Here is a 23,384-nt window from a genome sequence, read left to right on the forward strand (position 1 = left end):
TGGTTTTCCACTGAGATGTGATTGATACATAACATCATCTTCCTTTCGGGTTTAGACCCTAATGAGTCACTCTTAGTACCTGTGGTGACGCGATCCCGGCAGCTAGTTGCCATCCGTCCCCTCACAGAGCTTCCACGCTGCTCTGTACTTGTCACCAGAACTTCTCAGATCTATCTTCTCAGCAGTTTTCCAGCATGCCACACTCCTGCCCCCAGGGCTCACCCACAGCTGGGAGTCACAGCTGCCTCTGGCAACCCCCATCCCTTGTCTGCATCTGTGAGTTTGAAGTGTGTTTTGCTGGAGAGGGGACTGAGTTTGTTTGTTTGTTTGTTTTAAGAACCTAAAGAGTGTTGACATTACAAAGCTCATGGACAAGAAAGGGAAGTCTAGCATTTTCTTACAAGAATGTTGTAAGAAATTTGTTCCAGAAATTTTTGGCATTTTTGAAAAATTCATTGCCCATGGCCCTTTTCTATGGTGGCATAGCCCTTTCTGGCATCATCTGGGAACTTCTGTTCAACCTCTAGTAATAGGTGCTTTTTTTTGTCCACCCTGGAACTGAGACCACTTGGTCAAAGCTGAAAGCAGCTGAGGACTAGTGAGTCTTAGTGAAGGCAGGAGAGTTGGGTGAAGTCACTATTCAGACAGGAGCATGGATTTTGGATATCTAGACAGTGGACATGGTTGAAAATGGACAGTGGAAAATGCAGAGATGGGCAGGTCCGTGCTCATTTCCAGGGTGGGGGCCTTCTCCACCACCCAGCAACACTCCAACACCAGCTGGTTGCCCTATAATTCCCCACCATTCTGACACTGCCCCCCAGACGTAGCCTCAGTCCTGCCAGACTTCCCTGCCCCCTTCAGACACCAGTCCCGGTGGCCATAAGACTATACGTGGCCACTTCCCACCACCCCCTCCTCGGTGTGATTAATTTGCCCTAGCAACTCACCCAGCTCGGGGAGATATTTTCTTACTGCATCACCAACTCCAATTAAAGGATTAAGTCAGAAGCGGACAGGTGGAAGTAGTCATAGGGCAAGGCCTGTGACTTGGGGTGTGAAGCTTCCCTGCCCCACAGGGGGGCTGCTCTCCCTGCACCTCCACATGTCCAGCAACCCAGATGCTCTCCTGACACCATTCTTTGGGCTTTATGGTGGCCCCACAGCAGAGGCAGGATGGATGAGCTCACTGGTTACTGGTAACAAGACCCGCCATGCTCAGGGTGGAAGGTGTTCGGAGTCACCTTCATGGTTCTCATCGTTGGGATGGATGCATTTTTCCAGGGGTTTTAGGGACTGTGTGTCAGAAGTGGAAGGCCAAACTGTATTTCATACAAATCTCAATATCCCAGCAGGCATTGACAGTTTAGATGCACTTGTCTAAACACATCCACATGTGTCAGAGTTAGGTACCATGTGTGTGTCGTGTTTGTATCATATATGTATCACGTATATATTCTGAAGTTGGGAAATTGCAGGTAGTGTCCCCTCCTTGACTTGAGGGCTCCCTGTGGCCTCACAGCCTTGACAGCTCTGCTCAGGTCCTGCATTTTTACACAGTCCAGGGGATGTGACAGTCCCGGGGTGTTAGCCCTTCTTGTCTTCCTGAGGCGTTTGCCTTGCTCCCTAGCTCTGGGGTCAGGGCCCCCTGGCCCTAACAGGCGGCCCGTGCTGGGGGCCTGGGGCATTGGAGCCCAACCAGATGAGTGCCTCCCATCTCCCCCCAGTGAACCCCCGGATCCTGAGAGCCATGCTGGAGCGCCAGGCGGAGTTCACGAACCTCCGGCAGGTCCGCGTCGCCACGGGCACCTGGAACGTGAACGGGGGGAAGCAGTTCCGGAGCAACCTCCTGGGCACGGCGGAGCTGACAGACTGGCTGCTGGATTCGCCCCGGCTGTCGGGGGTGGTGGAGTCCCCTGGTGAGCGGCGCCGGGGGCTGGGTGGCTGGGTGTTCACACCTGGCATGTTGGGAAGCGCTGTCCTGACTTCCCAGCAAACTCCCGGCACCTCGCACTGCTCGGAGGGGTGGCGGGCTGGGTTCCTGACGCCTCCATGCAAGGCATGAGGGGGTGTTGCGACGAAGCGAGTCTGGCGGGATGGTGTCCGGTGCCTGTGGAAGGGTTCGCAAGGCAGGGCGCCTCCATCTGGCAGGTGTAGGGCCTGGCCTGAGAGCCTTTTGTCAGGAGGAAGGTGTGCCCCAGAGCCCTGTTCCCGCCAGGAGCTGATGCACTGGCCTCACCTGCCCCTGTCCAGCTACCTCCACCCACTTTCAGCGGCCCTGAGAACCTGTGTACATTTGAAGAGTAAATTCATTCCAAGAGTAAGTTAAGCACCTTACAGGGCTTATATCATATGATGTAATACTTAATGGCCCCAGAACCCAGGGATTGAAGGGTGATGTACATCCAGTCAACATTTTTTGCAGAGGCTCATTCGTTTTGTTCTTGAAGAGACTGTGAACCTCTTCTTGGTCTGCTGATGTGCAGGGGTCTGTGCTTGTACCCCAGGCCTCCCCTGCTGTGCCCTGTGCACTGTCACAGCCCCTTGCTATCAGGGGGGTGTTGTGTGCACCCCCTTCCTGCCTCAGGTTAATTAAATCCATTTGGGGTCCCCAGTTTCTCCATGTCCATGCTGACCCTTCTAGCACCAGAACAGATCCTGGGAGCCCTGAGAACATCAGGTCAACTTGACTGGAGAAACTTGAGCTCCTCTGCTTGCAGGATGGGGGGTAGCCTGGCTATGTCTGCAGGGGGGCTGATTGCAGGGGTCTTAGTGGGTGCCGGCTCACCTGTGTGGACATCAAATCTGAAACTCCAGATTCCAGGAAGGAAGCCCTGTGTTACTGTTGTCAAGTAGGTCAACCCAAGGAGCAGGTGTTTTTTCTTTAGAAAAAGAAAAAAGAACCTTGGAAAGGCCTAAGGTTTCCTTCAGGGAGGAGGAGTCACTTTCTGCAGCCCCTGGGGCCACGCTGGGCGGGGGGTTGGGACAGGACTGAGAGATGAGCGAGCTCTGACTCCCTGGAAAGGGACAAGGGGGGGTGGGCCTCCCCTTTGGGCTGCCTGCTCCCTGCCAGCTGGGCGTTTGCTTGGCCAATTTCATCAGAGTGGACCCCAGGCAGGGCCACTTTCCCTGCCCTGTCCTCCAGCCCCCTGGGGTGGGACCTTAGTCCCGCATTAGTAGGGGAGAGGGGAAGTACTCACAGTCCTTGGAGGAGAGGGCACTGCCCCATGGAAGTTACCAGAAAAGCGAGGCACACAAGGTATTTCCAGGCAGGGCAGGGACTTGATGCATATCATCTGATTGATGCTCCCCAACCCCCACAGAAGGGGCTGTGGGCCTGGGTCCCTGCCAGTCAGCACTCAGGGGTGCCTCACTCCTGCCTTGCTCCCCAGATGACAGCAGCCCAGCTGACATATTTGCTGTGGGGTTTGAAGAGATGGTGGAGCTGAGCGCAGGGAATATAGTCAATGCCAGGTAAGTGCCAGGGAGTGGGGGTGCAGCGTGGTGCCCTCGGACCCCCCAAGCTGTCCTGAGCTCCCTCTGAATCTAACATTCTGGCTCTTCCTTTCTCTGCTGAGGAAGGCCCTGGCAGGCGGGGCGGCCCTCACTACATTCTCATGGCTGCCTGCCTGGAGCTGGATGCTGGGTGTGAGCCTGGGGGGCGGCACTGGGTGCCGGGCGGGAGGCTGAGCCACTTTCCTGGGCGGGCGAGAGAGCGCGAGCACCGGGAAGAGGAGCTGCTCTCCACCAAGTGCAGAGGAAGGAAGCCTGCGGTAACCTTTGGTTAAAGTAACGGAATTTTTCTTTCCTCAACTTGTTTTTCATTCAAGGAATTTTGAACAGAAAAGCAGAAGGGCACAGCTGGTGCCAGGCAGGGCGGGGGTTTTCATACCAATGGGTAAAACTGATTCTGTAGGTGTTTTTTTTTAAAGATTTGCAGACCAGCGAGAAGTTTCTAATTGCATTTTTATGGAGGTGATGTTGGTTTACAGCGCCATGTATGATTCAGGGGTGCAGGTTCACACCTCGCCAGATGGATGCGATGGCGTTGCCAGGAGCCAGGCCCTGGAGGGCTGGGGGCTGACCTGTGACGTGTGTCACCCAGACAGAACCAGATGGGGAGCCCAGGGCAGGAGTGAAGACGGGACACGAGGAGGGGAGGGCAGGCAGGGTGACGTGGTTCTGTGACAAGAGGAAACAGGCTCAGGGCTTTGTAGAGCCCCAGCTCCCCACACATGCCATCCTCTTTATTCTCATTCCCAGCACCACCAACAGGAAGATGTGGGGTGAGCAGCTGCAGAAAGCCATCTCACGCTCTCATAGGTATATCCTCTTGACCTCTGCACAGCTGGTGGGCGTCTGTCTCTATATCTTTGTGCGTCCCTACCACGTCCCCTTCATCAGGTAAGGCCACGCAGTCTCTGGACATCTGGGGGGACTCCGGGTGCCTCCTCCAGAGGCTTTGTTCTGAATTCCTCCTCACCCCTCCCTTGCAACAGGAATCACGAGCTGTCATTTTCCAAGGTCGATGTTCCAGTATCAGGGAGAAAGGAGGCTGAATAGAATATTGTCTAACAATTCAAGGGCCACAACAGAACCTTCTAGCTCAGGAAGCTGAATGCTTTGGGAAGGAGTGTTTCGTGATTGTTCTCACCCATGCTCAGCTTTGCTCAAGGAAAGGGATTGAAATTTTAGACAGGAAACCTCTGACCAAGAGCTGAGTAATTCACCAGGAAATGCCAACTCTTTTGTCTTTTTTTTAAAGAAATCAAAGATTTGTGGGCAGAAAGCCTCTATCCTGTCACCCCATAATTATGTCTCCTCAGTGGCAGCTTTGTGAATATCGGAAAGGGGAAAACTTAGAGAGTCATATCCTTTTAGGAAAGGGTCTGTGTGTATATGTGTATGTGTGTGTGTGCACAATTTGAATGCAGAGTGTAACGTGTGTACATGAGTGCATTGTGTGTGCATGGGTGTGTGTATGAGAGGATGTGTGTGTTTGTGTGCAGCATGAATGCATTGTGTGTGTGCATGAATGTATGTGTGTGTGTGTGTGCAACATGAGTGTCCTGTGCGTGTGATGTGGTGTTTTAAGCTTGGGTGGCGCTGCCCTCCCCACCCCTCCAACACAGGCGCCTGTTGCCCCCAGCTTACACTCATTCACTAGAATTCCCTCTTTGTCCTCATTCTGCACTGTCCAGATGGGCCTCCCAAGCTTAGGTAGTCATACCTGAGCGAGCACCCCCAAGTCTTCAGGGGACCACAGCGGCCCCCGGCATACTTGGAGGGCAAGAATGCTCTGTGCTCATGACCCTCTTCTAGGATTCCGGGGGAACAGTCACATCCATCTCCCCGGGTTGTGTTGTGCTGGCACTTTGGCTGTGCCCAGAGCGAGGGGTTAGAATGAAGGGAGGGTTAGGACGAGGGTCAGCTGAGGGGAAAGGTACAGATGAACCGTGAGAAAAAGAGCCGCTCACTGTCCCGGGTGGATATCCGTGTCCTTGACCTCCCCTCTGGCCCTCAGCTGGCTTAGCCCCCACCCTGTCTGCTGATGGGACCCCCTGGCCAGGCACAGGTGCAGTCCATGGCAGGCATAGCACACAGGACCAATGCTTCTGTTTCTAGAATGTGCTAATTCCCTGAAGGTGCCTCCTGTGTGGCAGGAAAGTGGGTAGGGGGTGGGCAAGTGGGGTCCAAGCTGCTGGTGTGAGGACATGGAACGGAGCCCAGGGGTGGACTCTTGAGATGCCACACCAGAGCCCCGGAGAGCTGTAGCCATGCAGCTCCCCCCAGACCTCCCAGCAGGCAAGGCCCACAGAGTAAGGGGGTCTGGCGGGGACTTGCCGGCCTGCCCGTGGGCGAGATGTGAGTGACCAGCCCTGAGCCGAGGCTTTCAGGGTCCTCAGAGCCACAGCCCCCTGCTGCCCCCGCCCTGCTCTGCCTCAGAACAGCTTTCCGCTTTTCCTTCTCGCCACGAAGATGACGCCTGTGCGTCCTCTGTTGCAGGGACGTGGCCGTGGACACGGTGAAGACGGGCATGGGTGGAAAGGCTGGCAACAAGGGCGCCGTGGGCATCCGCTTTCAGCTGCACAGCACCAGCTTCTGCTTCATCTGCAGCCACCTGACGGCCGGGCAGTCCCAGGTGAAGGAGCGGAACGAGGACTACCGGGAGATCACCCAGAAGCTGAGCTTTCCAGCGGTGAGCCCCGTGGGGGTGGCCGGCGCCGCAGGGGGCCAGGCTGGGCGTGTGCACCCTGCCCCGTCTGCCCCATCTGGCTCGCTGGGCTGCAGTGGCGTCAGGCCTTGGGGCTGGGGTCGTCCAGGGCCCCTGCCCTTGGGGGCTCAGCGTTGGGGGAAGGGGATGGCCTGGACGGTGTAGTGCAGAAGCTCAGAGGGGTCCAGCCAGAGTGTTCTGCCCCCTTGGCTCTGCACGCTTCCCCCACGCCCTTTCTCTGGTGGGCTCGGGTGCGCGTTCTGATTTTCCGAGTCAAATCAGGAGAATGGAAGAAAACACTGAGTCGTGCGCTGTCCAGGCTGGGCAGAGCATCAGAGTCCGAGCTAGAAGCCTGGTTTTTCTTGAGATTCAGCCTTTTCTGTGTTCGTCTGTGGCTGCGACAGGAATTCTCACTTTCAGTTCAGGGAATCCTGCCTGACCCGGCGCCTGGTGGTCGGTACCGCGCCTCGCGCTGCCCTCTTGTGGTCAGAGCTGATGGTTTTCTTTCTAAATGAAGAGCTGAAGGTTCTCCCTTCTGTGCAGAGGTGGGGGCTGACCTCACACTTCAGCCTAGACCGGACCACCTGTGTCCAGCCTCGAGGGTGGACTCCCGTGGTCCTTGCCACATATCCAGCATTGCCAGGGGACCCTCCCAGGGGTGCCGGATCCCCTATGAAGAAAACCCTATTTCCTATGATGCTTGTAGGGCAAAAACATCCTGGTTTGAACAAATGCCATAATCCTTGTTTGTGTTTCTTGGATTAAAGAAGAAACAAATAGTCGTGTTGGGAAGTTCACGCTGTGCAGTTTCCCTGACCGTGTGGGAAGACAGGGAGCTCTTCCCTTCAAGCATATATGCAGCTTAGAAAGTCCACCCCCCTCACTTAAAACGGGCTCTTTTGAAACACTAAACTTGGGGTATAGTCAAAATAATCACAGCACGTTTGGGTTTGTAACAGCTCTTTTCAGCACAGCAGTGCTGAGGGCCTGCGTGTTGCTCTGTGTGGCGCTGCCCAGAGGTGGCCACCACACTTTGCAGGTGCCCAGCGGCCACATGAGGCTGGTGCCTCTCGTTTCATTTTGCCAACGAAATTTGATCTTCTGCCCAGGTTGTTGTGGGTCCAGGGCAGGGGAGAACTCCAGGACTAGGACAGAAACAGCTTCCAGAGCCAGGCAGAGCTGTGTTCCAATCTCGTCTCCATGCACTCGGGGGGTAACCTCTAGCAAGTTTTTCTGAGCTTTTTTTGTGATGGAAAAGCTGGGCGAGTGCTCCCCAAGGCTGCTGAGGTCCAGGTTCCCCAGAACAGCTAGCCCCGCTGAGCTGCTAGGTGGCAGCTGCCCCAAGGTCATGAACCCTGGGGTGAAGTGGGCGAGGATCCCCAAGCACTTGCAGGCTACCGTGGGGGACTTGGACAGGGTGACCTCAGAGTGACCGGGGATGGTCGGGGAAAAGGAGGAGAGACAGTCTGATGGAGGGTCCCTAGATGAAAATGAAGTCCATAAAGTCCCACAAAGTTGCATGTCCTGAGAATGTGTAACTATTTTCCTAAACCTCATTTGTCCAACACGGAATGCGTAGGCAATTTTTAGGAATCAACATCAAAGCAGGAGCGTGGTCAGCTGGGCAAGGGAGGTATTGATGGTCGTGCTCCCCAGTGAGATCTAGGGCTTCCTCCAAACCTTCTTAACAAACACAATTATCATAAAAAGTGAGCCATGAAGAAGTTCCTCAATGGGTCTGTGGGGTTAGTGAAAAATGAGACATTCTTCTAAAGGGCTTTTCTCTTAAGTAACGCTGTAGGAAAAATGTGTCTGCTGGTCATCTGCACGTGAACTTGCTCTCCCCCCTCTGCCCCCTTCCTGCAAGATGAGCCAGAATGATGATGCTTTTCTTTCCACCTTAGGGCAGAAACATATTTTCGCATGATTACGTGTTTTGGTGTGGCGATTTCAACTACCGCATCGATCTCACTTACGAAGAAGTCTTCTATTTTGTTAAACGCCAAGACTGGAAGAAACTTCTGGAATTTGATCAGCTACAGCTACAGAAATCAAGTGGAAAAGTAAGTTGTGCATTTAAAGCACTTCAGCAGCTGCTGTAATATAGAACAACTTCTGCTAAATATGTGCATTAGAGTGTCCAGCAAATTAAGCTCCGTGAGTGGACTTCACAAAGTCTCTGATGTGGTGGAAAACACATGGCTTGTGAAGTTAGAGACACATGTGTTTCCAGTTGCTCTTTGGATGAGCTTGTGTGGTTTTAGACTCGGGGTTCATGTGGCTTTCTGTGGCCAGAGGGACCATCGCTACGTGAAAGGACGTTGGCCTCTGCCCACTCCAGTGCCTGTGGCCTGTGCTTGGAAGTGGGTGTGCTGCCCCTCCCCTTCAAACTAGCTGGGCCCTCTGTCCTGTGTCCTCCCAGCCTAGTCAGCCCAAGTCAGAACTGCCCACGAGGACCCGGTCAGCATCTGGGCACCTGCCGTGTCATGCCCGCAAGTCCAAATACCTTGAGGTCACATGTCTGCTTTGTAGGGGCAGCTATATTCCAAACAGATGGGACCATGAGGTGACACTGAATACTTTATTTTGGTGACAGCATGGTTGCTTGTTCCTGAACATACTAACACACTAACATACCTAATGTACTTTACACTCCAATGTGTGCTTGTAATCCTCAAGCCCATCCTACAAGTTAGGTATTATACCCATTTTATGGATAAGGAAACCAAGGCCAAGGTCAAATAGCTTGTTCAAGGTCACATAATCCCCAGAGCCATGAAGCAGTCCAAGACCATCGAGTTTCAGGACTCATAGTTGGCCCCTTGATGCCCCAGGAATAGATTCTTAGTGACTTCTTAGGCTTTGGCATAATAGGAAAAATGCTCATTAAGTAGCGCACATATGTCCAGTTTTTGGACACATTTGCAAATGCAGCTCAGACCCTGACTTTCTAGAAGTGAAGCATGTGGCTTTTTTATGTTTTGCTTTTGCATGTAATGTACAGAATCTAGGTGGACTAAAGTAGCCTTGGGACTTCTTTTAACCCCATAGATTTTTAAAGACTTTCATGAAGGTGCCATTAACTTCGGACCCACCTACAAGTATGACGTTGGCTCTGCTGCCTACGACACCAGCGACAAGTGCCGCACCCCCGCCTGGACAGACCGTGTCCTGTGGTGGAGGAAGAGGCATCCCTTTGACCGAACAGGTGGGTGGGACAGGTGCGCTCTCAGAGCTGTGGAGGGTGAACAGTCAGCACCACGGGGAAATCACCTGATTTGGCCCAGTGCTTTTTGCTGTATAAATAACAATCATCTCCATAACCCAAAACTACACAAAGTCATCCCACTTGTTAGCATCCCAACTACGGAAGTGCTCCCTGCTGGCCTCTTTCTAGGGAGTCTGATCTGCAGATGACCCTGCTCCTGCCTCCCCACCCCTGGATCAAGGCTGTCCCTCCACAACACCCCAATGCTTTCTGTTCCCAGTGGGGAAGGAGCAGAGAAGCCTCAGCTTTTCCTGCAGCTCCGCTCCCCATGTGCTCCTGCACTGTATGCAGCCCTTATGTTCGACCAGACTCTTACCCACTTAAAATCCCAATTCCAAGTCAAACCTGAGCGAGACACCATAAAGAATAGAGTTGTCTCATTTGTAATCAATTAGTAGTCTAATCCGTTCTTATGCCCAGCCGGGAAGTGCAGTCTACTTCAAATTAGAACATCTACATACTAGAACATAAACGACTTCACCCTCCTGGCGACCTATATGCTGAACTCTCAAGGCCAGGAAATCTCACATTGAAAAGATGCATTTTTGTGCAGCTCCTGTCCAGTTGTGGACGTCTGGTGACCCAGACCCCAAGGTCCCCCTGCCCTGAGCCTCTGCGCCACCTCCTGTAAGGGGTGCAGGCGCCACTCCTGCCCAAACCCCGTGCTGCGATGTCAGGTCCCTGCCCAGTCTGCCCACAGGTGAGGTGTCCACTGCTCTGGCCTCACGCCCTGGGGTTATCGTGTGGAGGCATTTTTCCCCCAGGCTCCCATGGCACCTTGGCATAGTTCCCAGGCCACGGGGTAGCGAGATGAGTCTGAGACAAGTGGTGCAGGTACAGCGGTCCCTGTCGTAGAAGTCCCATCAGTGGCGTATTTATATGTTGATGCTATTTTGTGTCATGTGTGGGTCTCTCAACTGGAATCCCTGTGCGTAGCTGGAGAGCTCAACCTCCTCGACCACGACCTGGATGCCGACACCACCATCAGACACACGTGGTCTCCCGGCGTCCTCAAGTACTATGGCCGCGCCGAGCTGCAGGCATCTGACCACAGGTAGGGTTCTCGCCATTGCTGGGTGCTTTTCCTCGGCAGAGGAGGGCACAGCAGCTGCTGCTCACAGCCAAGGGGGTCACAGCAGCTGCTGCTCACAGCATGCTGGCCCCTGGGTGTGTGCACGCATGCACACGTGTGTGTGAGCCAGGGCATATGCTGGCCCCTGGATGTGTGCACGCTTGCACATGTGTGTGAGCCAGGACATGCGCTGGCCCCAGGGAGGGTGCGTGTATACACATGTGTGTATGAGCCAGGGCATGCAGTGGCCCCTGAATGTGTGCATATGTGCACACATATGTGAGCTAGGACATGCGCTGGCCCTGGGGTGTATGCATATGTGCACATGTGCGTATGAGCCAAGACACGTGCTGGCCCCTGGGGAGGGTGCACGTGTGCACACATACATGTGAGAGATAGAGCAGTGTACTGTTCCCCCAGTGTGTGCTTGCTTGCCCACCTGTGTGAGTGTGAGAGACGGAAGTGTCAGTCAAGGGCAGAGAGCAGTGCTGTGCCTGTGTGCCTGTCACCAAGGACGGGTCGACGCCAGCATGTTTTGTACCACATATGTCATCCTTGATGAAAATATCAAAGACAACCTATTGGATTTGCCAGTTAACATCTCCTAAGTGTGTCACTGGGCCTCTTGCTTTGCATTAAACATTTGAAATGCCATCATGTTGATACTAGTGATCTGGCTCATTCATTTATCCACTATCCAGCGTTCTGTGGATTTTCGACATTCACCTACTGATGAGTAGTTTTTCTAATATTTTGTAGGGTGTCTGGGTGTTGGATTGAGGACATTGAAATGCTCTGAACTGTTGCCTTGGCCTGGCGTGTCCAGCATTCAGCAGGGGTCTGTGAGCTGGGGCCGCCCGAGGAACACCTCAAGGGAGGGAACTTCCTCTGTCCTTGGGGGTGTAGACAGGGCAAGTGTGACCCTCCCAGGCTCCTGTCAATTTCATCCTTACAGGGAAAGAAATTATGAAGACTTGGTGGGTGTCTTTAGGTGTAAATTCTTTGGAAACCTGTTATCACAAATACAGTTAGACATGGAGTTGGGGGTCTTGCATCTGTGCCCCCAGGTGTGCTGGGTCAGTCAGTGCATTTAGAAGTGTTCATATAATCAGTGTCTGTCAGAGGCCTTCAACAGCAAGCCCAGCTTCTGGCCCTGAGGGTGCACAGTGAACAAGACAGAAGAGGCCGTGCTCTCATATGGAATTTTCTAGTGAGGCAGACAAACAACAAGCAGAGAAATGCTACGAAAGGAAGCAAGCAGCAGAAGGCTCAGACAGGGGTGCGGTGTCTACACCCAGTGTCCAGGGAGAGCCTCTGATAAGAGGACCTGGAGCAGGATCTGAAGGAGGCGAGGCTGGGAGCCATGTGGGGGGTGGGGGGGAAGCATTCCAGGGCGGGGGCCTGCAGCAAGCACGCAGGAGTCTGGAGGACAGACGGCTGGAACTGAGCTCAGGGAAGTGTCCTAAGGTGATGAGATGAGCAAGAGACCAGGCTGGATGGGAGCCCACAGGCTTTTGCTCATTGCTGAGGAGCAGCATCATGTGACTAAGTTAACAGAGTCAGCCCGTGAGACCAGGCAGGAAGGCAGCCAAGAGGCCAGGGAGGAAACGGAGTCGGCTTCAGGCCAGGGTCAGGGTTGGGGTGATTAGCATTGAGTGGATGTTGTAAGAGGAGCGAGCAAGCCCAGCTTCCCTTGAGGGTGCGCACTGGGTTGGATGGGGGTTGGCTGATGGGTTGGATGAGGAGTGAGGGAAGAGGACTTGAGGGTGACCCCAGGATTTGGGGTCAGCAGCTGCTTGGCTGGGGAGACTGGAAAGTGTGCATTACACACGCTGGTTTGGGAGGCGCCTCAGACACGTGTTGGCTTTCTAGTCACGGAAACGGCTCATCTAGGTACTGACAATTAGGGAGAAACATGTCCATGAACATCAGGCAAATCATCCACAGCCCTGCCTCGAGACAGCATCAGAAGTGGCCTGTCGTCCCCTCTCCCTGCCTTCTCCACCCCATTAGGAGCTTCTACCCCAAAGTGTAACTGTGTGTGGCGTGTTCGTGTGCACATGCTTGTAGACGGGTTATTATCATTTGCTCTTCTACTTGCTACCTTCGTGTTCTTTAATGAAACGCGTTAGCTTGGGATGATTGTAGCTCACATGCAGTTGTGACCTGAGTACCCTGCACCCGGCGGTCCCCCGTGTTCATGCTGTCCGTCTAGTACAGCGTCCTGACGATGACACTGGCGTTGACATAGGCAGGAGGACACAGGGGGCCTGTTTCCCTCGCCCACCCCTCCCTAACGCGTCACCCCTGGTCTTTTCTCCCTTTGTGTCATTTTGTCATCTCCAGAATGTTCTCTCAGTGGAATTAGGAGACAGGCTTTTCTCAGGCAGCGTAACTCTTGGGTGATGCAGTGGTTGGGGTCATAGCGCCCGTCTCCCTGGGTGACTCCAGCACTGTCCAGCTCCACAGCCGCTCTCCAATACGAGGGCTGTCTCCAAAGTTATTATGCTAAAGGAAGTTTTTAAAAAACTCAGTCATGCAGTTCCTTCTATCAGATTTTTCTTTGTCTTTTTTTTTTGCTTCTACATGCAAAAAAACTACCAACAGTAATATAAACCCGGGGGCAGGGGCTGACTACTCATAGTGTCACCCGTGTCTCTTAATTTTTGTAGCATTTCCCAGCTTTAAGGGTTGTTACCATTTTGTATATTTTGTGCTCTACTTGGTGTTTCTACTTAAAGTTGTAAATGTCTTCAGTCAAGATACATTATCTTCCTAATAAAGTTCCTATAAGCACCTGTTCTTATGTCAAAATTGCGGTGATGGCGCACCCTTTCCCTCCGACCTGGTGTGTGTCCAGCACATTTCCACAAGGTTACCCTGGATGTCGCCAGAGCGTGTGCCCCTGTGGCTGCGTCTCAGCTTTCATCCTTTTACAGAAAAGTCAGACTGTTTCCCCCTCTGTACTCCCACGAAGGTGCTGGCAGCATCTACCGTGTATGTAAATCTTTGACTCTGGTCAATTCCTCAAAACAGAGTCCTAGAACTGAGGTTGGGAGGGCCAAAGAGAGGAACGTCCTTTGAGAATCTTAACACAAATGCCAGCCAGCCCCCTGAAAGGCTTGCACCCCTCGCCAAGGGAGACTGCCCCTCCAGATGGTTTGTGGGATGGTTGGTGGGAGCTCTGGCGCCCCAGGCAGACGGTGAGACTCTAGGCCAGCCCACAGGAGGGGCGTCCACGGGGCGTCTCACCTGGGTTCACTCCCACCCGTGTCGCTGCAGGCCTGTGCTGGCCGTCGTGGAGGTGGAAGTGCAAGAAGTGGACGTGAGTGCACGGGAGCGGGTGTTCCAGGAGGTGTCCTCCTATCAGGGCCCCCTGGACGCCACCGTGGTCGTGGACCTGCAGTCGCCCACCTTGGAAGAGAAGAGCGAGTTCCCGGAGGATGTGCGCACCGAGCTCATGCAGACGCTGGGCAGCTACGGAACGATCGTCCTGGTCAGGTACCGCGGCCAGGGCCTGGGCGGGTGCGTGATGCAGCCCTGGGTGCTGCCCAGTTGCCATGCGGTTGACATGGCGAATCTCGTTCATCCCAGGATCAACCAAGGACAGATGCTGGTGACTTTCGCCGACAGTCACTCGGCCCTCAGCGTCCTGGACGTGGACGGCATGAAGGTGAGCGCGCTGATCGCCTAGATACGGGCTGCTGGCCCCAGGGCTTGCTTGAGCTCTCCTGGGGCTGGGTGAAGGCGCATGAGGGGTCCCCTCCTCCATGCCTTTAGGGGCGGGAGGCTATGGGATCAGGAGCAGGGATGCCCCATTCCCTTATCTCATTCTGCAACGTCCAATGAGGTATCTAGTGTGTGAATTTAGGAGAAAGCACTTTCTGGAGGGCGGCGCCCACCACATACTGGCCTGTCCCCACGCTCACGTCCATGTGGGAGCACCTTGCCTCCTCCTCTTCAGACAGCATCGTCTGGAACATGTGGATTCCATCGTTCCCATCTTGATGATGATTCTGATTTCAAATTCCCGTGAATGCAACCGGGAGACGAGAGCTCACCTCCCCTTTAGGCTGGGTGGGAGCGCACTGAGTGTGTCTGGGCCCTGACCCTCAGGTTTTCTTGGCAAAACGTGATGATGGGCGTCGCTCTGGTGATGAGTTTGCGAGGGAAGTCCTTGGAGATCAAAGGGAGTGGCTGTGCCCCCTGCATTGACCCTGGGGTGGCCCCTTTGCCCGCACAGGTGAAAGGACGTGCCGTGAAGATTAGACCCAAGACAAAGGACTGGCTGAAAGGCCTGCAAGAGGAGATCATCCGGAAGCGGGACAGCATGGCCTCCATGTCGCCCACTGCCAACTCCTGCTTGCTGGAGGAGAACTTCGACTTCACGAGTTTAGACTATGAGTTGGAAGGTGAGTGGCTCTGGAGGGTCTTCCCGGGCGTGGCGAGGAGGGCATGCGAGGCGCTGTCCTGGAAACTAGCAGGGGATTTTCACCATCCTCCTAAGCCCTGCCCCGTGAGGCTTTCGAGGCTTGAAGGCAGGGGAGGTTGTGTGGGCTGGGCTGGGCAGTTTTCCTGTGCCTGAGATGGTGACGGGGACCTGGCCTGGATGGCAGTGGCTGTGAGGACTGAGGGCTGCGGGCCTGGTTAGGTGTGCCTAGACTTGGGGACCGGTCGCCCCAACACGTGGTGTCTGTGGGCTGCAGAGGGCGTCCTGACTTGAGTTGTCATTTCAGTGCTGAAACAGACCCACTGGCAAAAGGCTGTGCTGTTTGACCCTAATTGTTTGCTGTGACTCATTTCCTTCTCAAGGGGATATCATTGAAGATGACGAAGACGATCTGGTGGATGAGCTGAGTCAACCTGTGATCTCAGATGGCGAGCTGGGGGCGGACGAGCTTTGCGAAGCCCCCTGCACCACGGCAGCAGCTCCCCTCAACTGCTCACCTGCTCTCACCAAGAAGAAGCAGCATCCGACCTACAGAGGTAGCCGGGACCTTCCTCTTTCCCTAGCCCTGGTGTCGAGGCCCCTCTCTCAGCTCCCGGGCACCAGAGCTCAGTCACAGGCTTGCTGGCCACAGGGGCTGCTGCCAGGTGTTGAGAAAAGAAAGAGGCAAATCTACTGGCAAGGAGAACAGATGATGAACTCAAATCCACCATCTTTATTAAGAGAGAGAATGCAGTTAAATAGGTTTTAGGGACCAGGGTTGAGAACAGAGGAGCTCTGTTTTGTTGACTACAGAGTGGGCTGAGGGCCAAGAAGCATGGCCTTGGCTCAGTGGCCAGTCAAGGGAAGTTCCTACATGGACAAGTATGAAGAGGCTTTCTCCAGATAGCTGGGGTGTGAATTTCCATTGGTGGCCCCCCAGCTGGTAGCCCCCCGCCTCTGCATCTGTGTCTCCCAGCTCCAGCCGTCCTGGCTCAAGATTAGTTGAAGGCTAGTCTGAAGGCGAGTCCTTCTACTTGCTTAGGTGCATCATCTGCAGATAAGGTCCAGTTCTGTGAAAGCAAACTCAGGGAGAAAGTTATTTCTTCCTTTTGTGCTTGAGGGTTTGAGAGCAATTTGAACCTACGCCTCAGTTACAACACCACCAATTGGGGCACAGATCCCGGGAAGGGCTAAAATGGGGGCCCTTGCCACTGGTGGGGCTAGGCCCCCAGAGGCTGACTTTCTAATGGTTTTAATATATATATTTTTTAGAATTGGTACCCCTAAAACCTACCAGCTCATGATAATTCCTGTCTCCTCTGTATTTCAAATGACCACCTTTTTTTTTTACATTTCTGAGTATTATTTTTCCTCTCTAAAGTTTTCTGATTCAGTCCCATAAGAGACATTTAATTTCAGTGCGCTGACTGCCAGGGTGATGTGAGAGCCCTATGACATATTATTACACAGTAATAGCCTGCATCAGTGTTGTCGTATATCATTGTAGATGTAGGAGCTGAAGGTCATGTGGATTGAATAGCAGATGGCCTGCTGACTCTCAGAATATGTTTTAGGCCCACCTAGTTCTATGAGCTGGATAGGACAGGGTTCATATTTCCTTGGGTGCAGCCCCGTGGCCCTGGCCCGCCTGTCCTTGGGCCTCCCCATGAAAAACAGCTATGATTGGCAGGTTCAGGTGCCGCCGTACATCAGGATCCTTTGAGCTGGAGCTGAGAACAGACAACAGGGGTGGATGTGAATTAAGATGCCTGCAGGGAAGCCACGTTGAGAGGTGCTTGCTCAGGCCCCCAGGACTGTCTCCTTGTCCCACAGCTGGGCTAGAGCCTGGCTGTCTTGAACCACCTGGAGCTTTTAAGCTTAGAGCTTACTGAGCCCCATCCTGGAGATGTGGGCTTGGCAGGGCGGTCTGGGGCCCTGGAATTCTGGCATTTCAGAAGCTGCCCAGGTGACAGGGAACCACAGCCATCTCTGGGGGCAGCTGCCAGACCCAGGGATGGTGCCTCGGCCAGCCAGCCAGCCCCAGGTGGTCCTGCACGTTGCTTGTCCAGTGGGCAAAACCCTGAGGTTGGCAGCTGAAGGGACATGTTCCTCAGACAAGAGGTGGCCCTTTCTGTGGCAGTGCCAGTCACTCAGGCAGCCTCTTGGGAGCAGGGCCACTGAGAGCACAAATCCTCTTTGGATGAAGTTAATAGAGCCCCGTGAGGTTACATGGTGGGCACTGGGGGAACATGGGGTGCGCTCCATGCCGTGGATATGTGGACTTTCCCCTTAGAAAGGTAACCCTTCTGTCCAGCTCCGCCTCAAGATACACGGGGTTGGATTTGAGGGATCGGTGGTGTCTGAACCTAGTGAAATGAGTCAGGCTGTGCTATACTGCTGGAGAGAAGACCTAAAATTGTACTGAATTGACATGTAATTCAGTAATTTCTGTAACTTATATGTGTAATAAACAGAAGCAGTGCCCTCCTGCCCCCGCTTTGGGACTACCTTAGAAGGTATTTGCAGGACAAATCAAGATGGCGAAGGCATGGGACGTGGCTGGCTGCTACCTACATATGTTGGACTCAGAGCAGGGAGACGCCATGTTGGGAGCTGGCAGAGAAATGAGAATATTCTCAGCTTCCAAAATAGTTGGCCCTTTTCGGTGTGAGGAATTAAAAATGAGGGACTCTGGTTTCTGCTGCCTCCTCCCCTCTGTGCAAGTGTTGTTGATTATTTCAGAAGGAAACAGAACTACACTCGAACATACCCCAGTGTCTCTCTTGTCCGCACGACAAGGCTTCCCATGATGCACTGACTTCCAAGCAGGCATCGGTGCCCCCAACCCCACACCAGCAGAGAGGGACGAACGGCTGCCCCGGGAGCTTGCCTCCCCCAGCCATCCTCCTTGCTGACCTGACTTACGTCCCACCATGTCCTCCAGATGACGCTGACCTGGTGGAGTTAAAGCAGGAGCTGGAAGCAGTTGGGAATCCCCGCCACCGTTCTCCAAGCAGGTCCCTGTCGGTCCCCAATAGGCCTCGGCCACCTCACCCACCGCAGAGACCCCCCCCTCCAAGTAAGACTTGCTTGCTTTCAGCTTGCCGCGATGCCTGCTGGGAATAACAGCCTGTTTCCTGCTGCTGAGCCGTGGCTCTCCACCCCTGCCACCTAGCCTCAGCCCCTGCACTGCCTCCTCCTCGGCTCCTTCTTATTTCGCATCCAGGACGGGCTCGCGATGAGAGATAGTTGGGTTGCTCCTGGCAAATGAGGTGACTCGTCTCTGGGGCTGTCCTCTGTGCTCCTGGAGCTGTTTTGCTTTAAGCTGCTTTCAGTTTAAGGACACAGAGGATGGAAAACTGGGGTCGCACAGCCAGGCAGGGATTGTTTCGGCTCCTTCCTCCCCCTGGCCTGCAGCATCTCACAGCATCCTCTGCCCTTGCCCGCGACCTGCCTTTTTCTGACTCGTCAGGACTCAGGGAGCCCACGGGCCTCTGTGAGCAGGCACGTGCGGGCTCTGGGCCCTGACCTGCAAGCCTGGGCTTCCTCCTCAGGTAGTGCTGCTCTTCCCAGCTTCTAGAAAATCGTGCCTTGTCTATCACGTTGTGCCTGAATCAGCAAACGAAGTGAGGACATGCTCTCCACAGATTCTGTCCGCCCCTGCTGTGTGCTCCTCTCTGGGGGAGGCCCATCAGGCAGATTCCCTCAGACCCAGGACTGGCCTTTTTCCGACCATCTGGCTTACATCACAGGAGTGGAGAAGGGAGCATGTGGCTTTTTCAGCATATTTCTTACTCTTCTGAGTTGAGGCTCAGAAAATAAAAGATAAATCGGAAAATAGAATTTGTCATGGCTAGATGATTTACAAAAATAGATAAATATAAAGAAGAATCATGATTTAAAACTCATTGGCGATAGCAATTGTTAAAAGGCATCAGCTCTTTTCTAATTATACATGCATCTGCGCAGTTGTTACTGTGTGTGTTTGGTTTGGTTTACAAAATCAGCCCCCGTTTTGCTTGGTCATTGTCTTTCATGTAATGTCTTGTCACTAAATTGGAAAAATGTGATTTGTTAATGGTTGCAAGTATAATATCATTTATTCCCAGATGTTTAGATTCTGTCCACAAACATTTGAAAAACATAGTCCCAATAACATTGGGGTATTTTAAACCACTGAAAAAAATTAGTTCGCTGATCAGTTTCAAACCTCCCAGGTTCAGGATCTTAGATTAAAATTTATGTTTAAACGATGTTTGACCAGAGAGTCTCCAGTAACAGGTCCAAGCAGTTAGAGCATCAGGAGACAGTGGCGTGGATGCAGCGCGGGGTCAGTCACTCCCTGGCCAAGACTGGGGTCAGCCTCGTCTGCCCTGCTTGCTCCCGGCTGCTTGAGCATCTGCCCCAGAGCAACCAGCAACTCCACTGCGGTTGAGATGCTCCCTCCTTGGTCTTTACAGCTGGCTTAGTGGTGAAAAAGTCGGCTTCGGATGTGTCCATCTCCTCAGGCACCCACGGGCAGTACTCGATTTTGCAGACAGCAAAACTTCTGCCAGGAGCCCCTCAGCAAGCGGTGAGTTCTCTGTATTTCACACCCAAGGATCCGCTCCTCAGTTCATCCACCACCTGAGATCACCCGGGGCCACCTCTGTTCTCTTTCTTCAGCCCTGTGACGATCCACCTGCTCATCCCCAAGCCCCGCCCCTCAGGCCCAGGACTGGCCTTTTTCCAACCATCTGGCTTACATCACAGGAGTGGAGAAGGGAGCACGTGGCTTTTTCAGCATATTTCTTACTCTTCTGAGGTCCCTTATGGGGCTTTCAATGGCCTATAGGCAATGAGAGAGAAAAGCCACCTTGATGGAAAGTTCCAAGTGCCCCTGCAGGCGGGGCTGCTGGTTTCCTTCCTCACCTTCTTGTCTCTCTTCCAGGGCTTGGCTGTGACCTTGGCAAGGATTGATCAGGGGAAAATAGGAGAAATTCAAATGTCATAGGAGAAATTGGGTGTATTGATGAAATAATGAGCTTTCCTGGGGTAGAGGTAGTTGAGAGAAGGAGCTGAAAGGAGATCTAACGGGCCTAGGTCAGGTAGCAGGACACCCTGGGCCTGGTGACTCCACAGATAGTCAGGGCCGTGGTGGACTGGAGAGGCGGGGCTTGAGGCAGACATGGGCTGCTGAGGAAGATGTAGGTGGGGATCCGAGGAGCAGGAGGGAAAGAGGTGTACCAGGAGGGCCTGGAGGGTTGGGCCCTGCCCAACACTTACCATTCACAGAGTAGTGGGCACTGACTAGATACCAGCGGTTTACAGTAAAGAAGACCGCCCATCAAAGGCGACCCAGAGGTTTGGCTCCAGAGATAAGAAGGGGAAGAGCTAGAAAAATCACTTTTGAAGAAACACACCGCTCCTTTGGGGGGTAGAAGGTGTGGCCGCTGATGGGACTTTCTGGTTTTTCTCTGGTTATTCAATTAAAGTCAGAGGATGGCTTGTCCATATCGCAAAACTTCTGACCACTGGGAGATGAGGCTGGCAACTCTGAATAGGATGGCATTCCTCTTCTTGGCATAAGACCGCCAGGGATGGGGAGGCGGGAGGGAGGGATCGAGACTGGAGTTTACGCTGGATCACCTTCCGGTAGAGCTCAGTGGCAGCCGTGGCTAATGCGCCGGGAAGGCTCTTTTCCTGCGGGTACTAACACGCTGCCCTTCTGAATCTGTCCTCAAGCCCAAAGCTAGGACTGGGATCAGTAAACCATATAACGTCAAGCAGATCAAAACCACCAACGCCCAGGAGGCGGAAGCAGCCATCCGGTGTCTCCTGGAAGCCAGAGGAGGTAGGTGTCGCGTGGGCTGCCTCCCCGCGGGGAAAGGCCACTCTCCTTCCCAGCCAAAGGGGCCTAGGAGTGAAAATAACTTTCTTCTTTTCCCCAGAGGCAGGATTAGATGAAAGTGCCCTTCAGCAACATTTTGTAAGATTCCACTAAGATTTGTCTATTTAAAATTATGTTTAAAGTTCAATAAGTACATAAATATAACCCCAGGGTTATTAAGCAGCACTTAAGGGAGAGACTAAAGTGAAATAAAAATGAATTTTCAAAAAGGTTCATGTTCTAGACGCTTAACTCATTCTGTTCTGCAAAAAGAAAAAAAAAAAAAAAGAGCAGCAAGACTGAGCTGTGCTTGTCCTATTTCAGGTACAAAATCTACTTTTTAAATTTAAGGCAGGGACCTCTTCTCCACTATACCTTTTCATTTCTTCTGTAGTTGTTACTTGACTTAGCCCATGTTAACCATGTTTTAATATGGAATCTCCCCCATACCTTCAAAGTCACTGGTAATTAACTTTTTTTTTTGTCGTGGTCTCTCTTTTTTAAATTAGTTTTTTGAGGTAACTTTGGTTCACAAAACTGTATGATTTCACACCCACACCAACATACCATGACCCTCCGCCTCAGTCCATGGGAGACTATCTTTTGAAGCAGGGAGATTATGCCTCTGAAAAGCCTCATTAGCTTTTAGGCAGGATTTTAAATTTATTTCTAATTTGAATAAATAGTATTTAATGAGGGTATGGATTAGGAGGTTGTGAAACACTCTTGAAGGGTAACACTATCACAAGTGGTTTCTTTATGGGAGGAAAAATCCCCTAGAGTTGTATGAATGTAGCAACCCAAGTGCCCTTCAACAAGCATGGATAAGCAACATATGCAGCTACAGTGGAGTATTACTCAGCCATAAAAAGAACGAAGTTCTAATACCTGCCGTATCATGGGTGAGTCTTGATAATGGTATGCAAAGTAAAAAAGCTAAGAAGAAGTACCTCCCTGGTGGCACAGGTGGTTGAGCACAGCGCCGTGGAGGTGAAGCTGTCTGCAGCCTCTGCAATGCAGGTTTGATCCCTGCCGGCCGGTGAGAATCCCACATGGCACAGCAGACCTCTCCTGTCTCGTCCGCTGCTCCCCTCAGCAGTGTATTTCATCAGTCTGCCTGTTCTGTTCCCCACTCTGTCTCTGGCTAATCCTCTCACCCTCCCGCGCCTCTGGCCTGTACCCTGGTTCTTGTATGGATAAATAAATACATCTTTAAAAAAAAAAATGAAGTACCTAGAATAGGCAAATCCATGAAGAGAGGAAGCTGTTAGTAGTGCCTAGGCTGGAGAGGAGGAGATGGGAGCAGGTGGTATGGGCACATGTGTGAAGATGTTCTGGAATTACACAGCAGGGATAGTTGCGCAATGCAAATTTATTAAAAACCACTGAATTATATAGTCTTAAGTGATGGATTTCATGGTGTGTGAATTGTGTCTCTGTAAATATATAGAGATTAGAAGAGGTTTGAAGTTTGAAATCTCCTCTGGGCTCCAACTTCACATTTTCTTGGTCATGGACCCTGCTGGGATTTTGAAATGTTTGAGATCGTCTCACTCGTGTGGTATCAGGCCCTCCTCGGGAAGACAAGAATGAGAAGCTAGGGTCTGAGCCTCGCTCAAAGACTGCTTTTTTTATAAACAATGAAAGACATTGCGCTGACTCATTCAGAATACAGATGGGATGGTCCCAAGACTAAGTCCCACAGCGAATTGCCTGGTCTCTTACACTTGAGCCTGCAATTGTATGTTTCAGGTGCCCTAGGGGAAGCCCTCAGTGCCTCAGCTCTGAGAGACCAAGGCTCCTCCAAGCCAGAGCCACCAGTGGGGGTGCCCCCCATCCTGCCCCGGCGCCCTCCACCCAGAGTTCCTGCCATCAAGAAGCCAACCTTGAGGAGGACAGGAAAGGTAAGAACCTTCCGGCCGAGCCTCCTCCTCCTGGGTTGCCCCAATGTCCTGTTGGCCATCACTGTCCCGGCCAGGTTGGGGTCTGTCCACGCACCTCCCGAGTCCCAGACACAGCCCCGCCCTGGAGGGGAAGCTTGGCGCGCGCTTTCTCCTGTGTGTCCCTGCTGCCCTGGCTGAGCAGGAAAACAGGACAGGAACAGCTTGGCGGTGTCACGCTTCCTTCGTGTTCTGCTTCTGTCCTGAAATCAAGCCACGTGGGTGCCTTTGTCCAGGCGTCCCCATGCGTGCATGGCCTGTGTCTCGTGCACACGGCTTCTCCTGGAGATTTTGTTGGTGTCAGAGAAGCAGTCATGCTTGCTGGATCAGGGTTTGATGGCCCTTGGTGACCTTGGATGCTGGGGCTGTTCTTGCCACTTTTCTTGCAGGTTGTCTTTCGCTCTCACGCCCAAGCCCCCCAGCCTTGCTTGCTGCTTCAAAGGCATGAGTTGGTCAGGACAGTGGCCGCCCACAGAATGGCGCCCGTAGAGACGGCTGGCTCTTCCGTGTGATCTCAGGGCTCTAGTGGCGCGACCCTTGGTAATGGTGCGCGGCCGTGGCGTGACCGCACTCCTGCAGCCAGTGTGGGCTG

General features: G+C 53.0%; 1 protein-coding gene across 2 annotated transcripts in view; it reads left to right on the forward strand.

Moving 5' to 3' along the window:
* The window catches only part of SYNJ2 (synaptojanin 2), a gene marked incomplete at both ends in the record, with an annotated part of 83,618 nt that overhangs the window by 58,743 nt on the left and 1,491 nt on the right, over positions 1-23,384 (forward strand). Inside the window, 16 exons of one of the 2 annotated variants that reach the window (XM_084228280.1) lie at positions 1,728-1,919; positions 3,393-3,474; positions 4,264-4,404; positions 6,007-6,199; positions 8,119-8,277; positions 9,266-9,422; positions 10,419-10,536; positions 13,837-14,055; positions 14,149-14,227; positions 14,798-14,966; positions 15,367-15,540; positions 17,928-18,062; positions 19,444-19,556; positions 20,708-20,816; positions 22,605-22,756; positions 23,182-23,304. In XM_084228280.1, coding sequence (XP_084084406.1) covers positions 1,728-1,919; positions 3,393-3,474; positions 4,264-4,404; positions 6,007-6,199; positions 8,119-8,277; positions 9,266-9,422; positions 10,419-10,536; positions 13,837-14,055; positions 14,149-14,227; positions 14,798-14,966; positions 15,367-15,540; positions 17,928-18,062; positions 19,444-19,556; positions 20,708-20,816; positions 22,605-22,756; positions 23,182-23,304 — 2,315 coding nt within the window. Of the gene's footprint in view, positions 1-1,727; positions 1,920-3,392; positions 3,475-4,263; positions 4,405-6,006; positions 6,200-8,118; positions 8,278-9,265; positions 9,423-10,418; positions 10,537-13,836; positions 14,056-14,148; positions 14,228-14,797; positions 14,967-15,366; positions 15,541-17,927; positions 18,063-19,443; positions 19,557-20,707; positions 20,817-22,604; positions 22,757-23,181; positions 23,305-23,384 lie in introns of those variants that run through there. The other variant, XM_084228279.1, reaches the window with a different exon arrangement.

This window comes from Talpa europaea (assembly GCF_964194135.1).
Source record: "Talpa europaea genome assembly, chromosome: 2".
Lineage (NCBI taxonomy): Eukaryota > Metazoa > Chordata > Mammalia > Eulipotyphla > Talpidae > Talpa > Talpa europaea.